This window comes from Primulina tabacum, chromosome 14 (genome assembly GCF_025594145.1).
Source record: "Primulina tabacum isolate GXHZ01 chromosome 14, ASM2559414v2, whole genome shotgun sequence".
NCBI classification, from domain to species: Eukaryota; Viridiplantae; Streptophyta; class Magnoliopsida; order Lamiales; family Gesneriaceae; genus Primulina; species Primulina tabacum.
The window spans coordinates 1280887-1290405 of NC_134563.1; the positions used below are offsets into that span (position 1 = coordinate 1280887).

The 9519-nt window shown below is 33.2% G+C and overlaps 1 protein-coding gene across 1 annotated transcript; it reads right to left on the minus strand.

Moving 5' to 3' along the window:
* Positions 1–6781: 6781 nt before the first annotated feature.
* On the minus strand, positions 6782–8794 carry LOC142524833 (protein phosphatase 2C 37-like). The gene is made up of 4 exons (XM_075628951.1): positions 8178–8794; positions 7744–8070; positions 7547–7652; positions 6782–7391 (listed from the first exon to the last, which is right to left on the minus strand). The coding sequence occupies exons 1-4, from the start codon at positions 8610–8612 to the stop codon at positions 7048–7050; spliced, it is 1212 nt and encodes a 403-aa protein (XP_075485066.1). The 5' UTR covers positions 8613–8794; the 3' UTR covers positions 6782–7047.
* Positions 8795–9519: the final 725 nt, after the last annotated feature.

Here is a 9519-nt window from a genome sequence, read left to right on the forward strand (position 1 = left end):
TACTCTTTACAACTCTCAAATTTTTAACATATTTTTAATTGGTTACTCTCTTCTTTTCTTGGTAAAATAACTATCTTTTCACCATTTTCAATCTGGACGTTTATGTTTTGTTAGCATAATTGATCATCACATTTTTTTTTCTTATTTTAACATGAATTTGTTATTTACAATTGATTTGAAATAGTAATATGTGTTCTATATAGTGTTTTCAAAACCAGACTGGAACGCCTAGTTCGACCAGAAACTTATCCGATCCAGAACACCCTCAAAAATTGTTTTAGCGGTCAAACCGATAAAGAACCGGTCAAATCAGCTATAAATTGGAAAACCAGTTCAATCGATTTTTCAAATATTTATTTAATAATACCAGATTTTATTTAATTTATTGTTTTTGTTTTTAAAAAAATGTATAACTTTATTTGTATTTTAAATATATGTGTATATTTATTTACTTTTAAAATTTTTGGTAAATATTTTTTTTGTATATTTATATACTGCTGTTAAGTCTTAAATTTTAAAATATATTATTCATTATATTATATTAATATTTATATATTATAACAATACTTTGATCCGACTGTCCGATGAAACCGGTTAGAAAGGTTTGATTATTTTTTTTATGTTCACCGATTCGATCACCGGTTCAGTTACAAAAACGTCAGTTCTATATATCTTGCAAACATTATGGATTTCTAATATTCATCTACATCAGTGTCCAAATCAAGGAAATAGCCAAAAATTATTGCTTATCATTTAAAACCATGAATACCGTCACAAGCAAAAAAATTGAATACTTTGGGAAAAAGGAAATTACACACATTGGGTGCATAGTGGTATAAAGATCAGAGTATGAATAGTTACACGAGGTACTCTACATCACTAACTCAATATCAAAAGGTAAAATCTTTGAGAAATCAAAACACGTGATATAATTAATGAAAATAAAAACTACTAAACTAGTTAAATTTTTTTTTTATTTTTATTACTTTAGATTGTTATTTTATTTCTGTAAACACTTTAATGTCATATATAATATTCATGAAAAATTACATAACAATCATCAAATAATGATGGATGCAATAATTGTCCAGCTAGATGTAGCGATATAATCGTTGTTCTTAAGCTGTTGTGCAGTTTAAAAGATTTGAGTTGCATCGTTACTACCAGATATAGTTTTTAGTAAAACGATAAGCGCTCGATCCATATAAGAGTCAATGTATCGGGTTTAATTCTTATTGATTGCAATGAATGCAATTATTGGGAGAGATTGTTGAGTGCCAAAATTGTCACTGATGTGTAGAGCGATCGAAACGTGATACTTGAGCTATTATGCGTATTTGAGTTGCACCGTTACCACAAGTAAACTTGACCACGGGCCGAACCGGGTTGAGAAAATCCCGACCCTTAATCGTAACGGTCTTATATAAAAAAAATATCCCCTCAAATGGCTAAAATACTCTATTTTATTTAATAAAAATATTATAAAAACATATTTTAATAAATTTGAAGCTCATCTATAATTATCACTATTACCCTTTTGGCATGACATATTAAATTTTTTGTGTTACATCGTTTTTTGTGAAATTTTTTTTTTATTATGATATAATATTTATAATTAAATAATATTTATTGAGATAGTTTGAACTTTTAAATAAATTAGATATAAGTTTGAGAAAAAATCGGAATATACTCACGCAAACACAACTAGCTAAAAAATATTACGAAGGATAACTATGTTAAGAAACTTTGATTTAATGTTGACAGATCAAAGTTAGTTAATATAAGGTGTTCAAGTTCAAAAATATAGTATGTTCAAAAAAAAAGTTTAATAATATAGTATAGATATAACTAGTAGAGATTTTATGTATTTTTATCCATATTTTTGTATTTTTAAACGGTTATATCGTTCCTCACATTAAAATATTATATTTTTAAAATTTAATCATATTAAATAATTATTTTAATTAATTATATAGAAACTATTTCTAAAATTTTATATATTATTATAAAGAAATAACGAAATTAATATTAAAAAAATTAATACATATATGGGTTTTTTGTTTTTTGGGACTTCTAAGAATAGTATTTAGTTCTATTTCTCAGGCATTTTATGTGATATTGTACGCATAAATTTCTAATAAAGTTATTAACTTAGTAAGACAAATTGATTCACTCTAAACTTCTTTAATACTATGTTTAATATTAGATTACAAAGTTTCCTTTATTTTTTGAGTGAATATGTTTTTATACATATTGAATTAGAAGTCATGAATATTTTATTTAAAAACATGACAAGTTAATTGATAATATTTTGATTATAGTGGAATTTTTTAGATTGTAGGAAACTATTAATTATTGCAATTTTAAAATTTTTTAGAACGTGAAAACTTATACATTAATCTTAAATCCATAATATTTCCATCATTTTATCTATTCTTTCACTTAAAATAAATAAAACTGAAAACCTTTTTTTACGCTTGTACTCCGAGTGACTATCTATATCTAATCTATTACTATTTGATTCTTATTATCAATGTTTCGCGCTTTTTAGTACTTTGTTGGCAGGTATTACACGAGCCATTCTACATACTGTGGGATCGGGCACTTTACCAAAAGTTATAGTTTGTGTTAACGATATAATTCAAATCTTTTAATTTGAGCATCAGTACAAGCGTCACGTTTTGATTGCTCTACCCCCAACAATATTACTCACAATAATTGTGCTTCTTGCAATCCATGATTATAAAATCCCTGACTTTGGCTCTGATATTAGGACTGATTGTTGGCGATTTACCAAAAATTATAGTTTGCAGTAACAATTCAACACAAAATTTTAAATTGTACAACACCGCCAACGTCTTATTTCGATTATCTACTCAATATAAACAATTATTACACTTTAACACACGAATATACCATAGCATTCTATCCATTTTCGTTATTAACTCTTGTTTGATATCATTTGTGACATTGTATATATAGGTTAGTGTAAGTGTGACTCTTCGTAATTCTCTTTTAACATGATATTTCGGATTGATTGTTGTTTTATGAAAATCGTTTTCATACAAAAACTTTCAGGATCTTCCAACAAAGGCAAAAACTTGCGTGAGACGGTCTCATGGGTCGTATTTTGTGAGACTGATCTCTTATTTGTGTCATCCATGAAAAAGTATTATTTTTTATGTTAAAAGTATTATTTTTTATTGTGAATATCGGTAGGATTGACCCGTCTCACATATAAAGATTCGTGAGACCGTCTCACAAAAGACCTACTCACCAACAAATTAACGTGAGATGTGAGACAAAGAATGTTAATATAAGACTAATAAATCACATAAAAACATCAATTAAGCTAACGAACGAAACGAAATATGTTTTGTCGTGAAGTAATGATTACGATCAAATTGCGATACTTGAGTTAATGTATTATTTAAATTTTTATATAATCGTACTGTCATCGTGAGTTGTAGATTTTGATAAGTAAATATTGCTTGATTCTACACGTTTGAAAGATGCATGGTGAGATATTATTATTAAAATATATCACTATATTGCTTTCGTATATTAGTCAATAACTTGTTCCGATTTCCATGTTGATATGAAATACAATTAGATTCAATAACAATTGCTTAAACGTGGGAAATTGGCATTATAGTTACGCCAAATACTCTTTTTATCAGTAAATCAATTAAAAGGATATATATATATATTTATAAAAACTTATAATTGTATTAATAATAATAATCCATTACAAGCTTAACTAACCAGGAGAGAAACTCACCATTCATTCAGACAAACGATGGATGGGTGGAAGAAACAAAAAAGGCAATTTTATGGGCTATTATATTAGCCGATTTACTAACACGTGCAATATCTGAAATTACTGGTCTTCTTATATACTTTTCAACTTCAGTAACACAGACACCAACATAGCCAAGAACATTCCGAGTAGTTGTGAGTGTTTATACTGCTAGTAGGTAATACAATTCAATCAATACATTAAGAAAGTTCTTCTCATAGAGTAGCTTCACACCTTCAAGGATGGCTAGGAGTTCGCCATGGACTTAGAGAGGCTGTGTAATCTGTTTTCCAAAAGCCATGAGAAGGGGAACTTGGTTGTCCCTTAGTCACCCCAAATGCTGAACCTATTCAAATCATGGTTGACACATACATCAGTATTCATTTTAAATGATCCTATAGCCAGCGGTAATCAATAATGCACACTGGCTGTACGCTTCCCAACGACGCTAGCAGAGGTAGTTGTGTTCGCGTGGTGGAAGTCCTGAAGTAGAACTGAACTCCGAGCAACATTTGTCGCCATTGCTTGACCCTTAACCCCGTGTAAGAAAGTCTGCGTCGCCTCCAAACTGCCCAAGTATGAACAACAAACTCTTCAAACTCGGACATTGATCTCCTTCATCCATATGTAAAGGTCTGTTATGTATTCGCCTGCAACAGCCTTCAGTTGGTGCACAAATCTGGTTGCCTTCAAAAGATGTCTAATTGCCGAACAATAGAATAAGGAATGAAGTGTTGTATCAAAAAGAGATGCGCACAGGGAACACATACCAGAAACTGAGACATGATGTCTATATAAATTCATATTAGTTGGGAAGCAATCACAAGACGTTTGCCACCAAAAGATACAGGTCCTAGGAGGTGTCGGAAGTCTCCAAAGGAAAGTCCATCACTTCTCATTTGGGAAGTCTGATTGGTGCATTGGCGGATCAAACAACCCTCTCTGGAGTCGGTATCCATCTCGTACAGAATATATACCTTTCAGATCATAGCGCCAAAACGAGTAACCTTAAATTTTGGTGATTGACAAATAATTACATTGAGCTGTTTCAGGATCCAAATTTTTTTTTGTATTTATAGGTTTTCGGACGACGGATCAAGTCAGACCGCTCAAGCATATTATCAAAAACTCATGCTGCAGAGATCTCCTGTCTTTTGACCGGATCAATTCTTAAATGAAGTGCACCAGCATAACCATTAAACTCCAACCGCACTACCATCGGTCATATATGAGCAAATCAAGGTGGATGCATTGAACTCAAGATGATTCAGTTAAAGTTTTATGTTACAATATTCTAACTACTTCGAATGACAATACTATTTTCCAAAATGTGCAAAGTCAATCAACTATTCAGATATTATAAAGTTTTATTAAATACTCTTCTTGTTGTGTCATTCGATGCATGAAAGAGACAATGTTATATTCTTAAACATCCCAAAATTATTGGTTGATCACTAAAAGTTTCAAAATAGACAGTCATAAATCCTAGTTGAAGTGAGTTATTAAGAAAAGTTGTAAAATCGAAATCTTTTAGAGGATTTCTTTCCTAACATCTATCTTGTCTTCTTTACATGACAAACTTTATTCTATTTGTTTTCTTATCTAGCCGTTTCTTGTTAACTGCTGCTTACATTTAATATATACTTTATCTCTTGTCTAGCCAGACCGTTATCCACTTGTTTATTTTCAGTAGTCCAGCGAATATAACCGTTCTATAAATTATCTGAAAACCCTAAAAACTTTTAAGGAATATCGTTTTTAGCAAACGTTTTAAACAAATTTATTCACCCCCTCTAAGTTCTGTTATGATCCCAATAAATGATATCAGATAGGGTTCTTCTTGAACTCTGATAATTATATATTTATTATAGCATCCTTTATATGATTCCGATATTTTCGAAATCACATATCACAGTCATTTTCTCTTCAAAGAACATATGCCTAATAAAAAAAACAAATTTTCTCTTCATCATCTGGACTTGTATATGCAAATGCATAATAGAGAAACAATGTGTCATATCACCTCATGATCTAAAAATAAGAATATTTGTTACAGGAAAAACAAAAAAAAATTGTCATAATATAGAAATTTTTATTAATTACTAAAATATTACCTTTAAACTTTTTTAATTAACACTCTAAATATTATACAAACAAATTAATTATAGTTATTATTCATGACTTACGTTTTAGTGTAATACTTATTGTAAGTACTAAAATACCTATCCACTAAATTAATTATTTTATTTGACGAACTATCATGCTACCAAAATTTTAAAAAAATACTGATTCTCTCTCTTATCTATATACTTTTTTAATTTATTATAAATTAAAATTTAAGTAATAGAAAATGTATCACCCTTACAAAAAAATTACTAAATTAAAACATGCATATTACTAAATTTAATAATAATAATAATAATAATAATAATAATAATAATAGTAGTAATTTATTTGACATTAAAAAACTCACATATCGCACTAGTACATATCATGTGGCTAGGATTGCAAAGAATATGCAAATGTTTTTAACATTATATAAAATTTTTACTCTACTCCACCAACCTGTTTATTGCTAATTTCCTGCTTTAATAAAATTTCATAATTGAGAAATGTACGAAATATTTATCCTCTAACTCCTGAAAATAAAAATTAAATATTTGCTAATGTCAAATATAAATATATTTAAAGATATTTTTGATATATTGTCCATATCTATCACTTACCATATCCATCTATAAAATTAAATTAAACTGAAACATGTCCAATTTATAAATACTATGTTTTCAACAATCTAACATATCAAACTTATATATTAAAAAAATCCACTCTTTTTTCACATCGAGAATTATTTACAGACGAAAGATGTCAAAGGAGGCTTAGAAGCCATGAAATAATGAGATTTATCCGAAATTTCCGTAAATTTTAATTAAAAATCACGCACTAAAACCAACAAAACGCAAAACAAATAATCCCAATGTCTAAAATAAAATATTAGTATATTATCATAATTCAAAATCAGTTTTTTTTCCCCACTTCCTTCTTCAAGAAAGGAGGAAAATACAATTATATCCAATTTTCCGTTGAATAATACTAAATTAAATACATAAGGATAATTTAAAATCTAAAAAGAAAAAAAAAATAATAGTCCATCTAATAATATCTTTTAATTTAGTAGATGGAGTTTTTGACTAGGGAAATTAATTAATCATTACATTATATTGCACAGATAATAGAATTTCTTGAAATTAACTGCTGCTTTGGCCTTTCCTCAAATCCACCACCACAACACTAACGTTATCTTGGCTGTGCCGGGCCAAGGCCAGCTTCGTCAACAGAATCGACGCGTCGGAGCAGGCCTTGTCGGAGCTCTCCCCCGCCGCCGTCACCGTGACGTCATGCTCCCGAGATCTCGGCGTAGAAGGCTGTTTACGCGACTGAAGGCACATTCGCGCCACCCCACAAGCCGTCTCATTCGATACCACATCCCACAGTCCGTCGCTCGCCAGTATCAAGCACTCGTCCTCCGCCGTCCGCTCCGTCACCGTCACCTCCGGATCCGATATCACGTACGGCTTCAGATAGCTATCACCTGATACCAAAAAAAAAAAACTTTATAATGCATGGAAAAAGAAGGGTGATTCGATGCTAAGGAGAGTGTCGATTGATCAGATATCAGATTTACGTGGCCAAATTTGCTACGCTTACTAAGTAACAACGTACTCGAGATTCCATTTCGCAACTCACCAATTGCACGAGACATTGCCAAGACGCCTAAAACTCTCGGGCCATCCCAGAATATAACACGGCCGCCGGATTCATGAATTCTGCTCAGCTCATCTGGCCGGTCCGGCTGCGAAAAAGAAAACCCATTTCAATTTCAGACCCAAAACGAACCAAACGATACCATTTCGATCCACGCAGCGCTGAAGATTAAAACCCACCTTATGATCCGTGGAGAGCGGAATAGCGACGCCGTTGCGGCAAAGAACCGCTCGAGAATCACCACAATTGGATACCACGATCTTGTCCGGCGTGAGCACTGCCACGACCGCGGTGGATCCAACTGCGTTGCACTGTGGGGTCCGAAGCTCGCATCGGCAAGTGGAGGTGGAAGCTCCGCCCGCCACGCCAGCTCCACACGAGTCCTTCACTTCCTTGTCCATTTTTAGGAAACTCCGAGACATCGTACGCTCCCACGAAATCGCCCCTCCGGCTTCGACTTCAGCTTTCACTATTTCGTGCATCCTTTCCTTGCATTTGGTGGAAACCTGAAATAAAAAACAGCCAATTGGGGAAAAAGTTCAATTTTTAACTCGAACTGTTAGAAAATGTGAACTTTACACAACATAGTAAACGTGAGCATGTGATTTCTTACGTGGGAGCAACCATGGCCATCGTAAACTCCGAAGAAATGAAACCCACTCGAAAAATCACCATCCCGTAGGCAAAAAGTAGGGTGAATAGCTACAGAATCTTCCATATCTCTTCTCCTCCCGCACACAGAAGTCATCCCAAATTTAGGAAACTCCGGCAGAATGCCCCCCGACGGAGTAGACAGCTTCTGTTCTCCGCCGTCCGGTACCGTAGCAAACTCAGTCCCTTTCGGTTTCTCCTCAACCACAACCTTGATCTTCGGCCGTTTCTTGCCACCGCCGCCGCTCAGCAGCTCCGGAACCACCGCGGAATCATTCGGTACGAAGTTGAACTGGTGGATCTCCATCCTCCTCTTCCTAGCGGATTTCGAACTGGGCTCCACTGGCGCCGCCGTCTCCGTCTCACCCATATTCACCCCACAACGCATACCAGCCATAACAACAAAATAATCGATCTAAACTCGATCCTCTCCGCAGGATAACACCGCAATAATTTCAACAATCTCAAAACATTCAACTATTATAGATGCAAATAATGAAATAAATAATGAGAAAAAAAGAAACTAAAAAGGGAAGAAGATTCAGAGAAATGAAAGCATTCTGATTAACAGAGGCGAGGACATTATTAGTTGGGGTAAATGGAGGAGGGGGGGTCAGTGGGTGAGTAAACGGGCAGCTGCCCGCATCTTCCGGGGCAGGGAAACCACAGGTGTGACGTAGATACACTGGATGCGAGGACGGCAGATCTCCACCGTCCTATTCAAAAAAAATCTCCGATACGCCTTTCGATTCCAAACCTCCACGTGTTGGAACATTGAAAACGTGGGCCAATAGAAAACGAACACGAGGGGGATTATAAAAGTTCCGGGCTTTGTTTTAGTGACACGCATGTGAGTGGGGCCCGTTTCCGCTGCGAAATTTGATTTTTCATTTATTTGGTTCCTACGAGGATTACTTACCACGTGGCATGATCACGCATGTTTTATGCAGCGCGTCGAGATTTGGGAAATTCACGAAATTGTCTTCCAATTTTACGTAGATAAATTTAACTATGACAAAAACGTGTGTGAAACAGTCTAATCGATTATATTTTGTGAGACAGCTTTTTTATTTGGATCATTTATGAAAAAATATTATTTTTTATGCTAAAAATATTACTGTTTTATTATTAATATCGGTAAGATCGACCCGTCTCACAGATAAAAATTCGTAAGATCGTATCACTAGAGACCTATTCATTTATCATTATTTGAGTTATATTTTTTGGTAACATATCGTAACTTAACTTCTCGAAGGAATAAAAAACGTGCAACTTAAATTTATCAAAACAAATTATCAATAGGT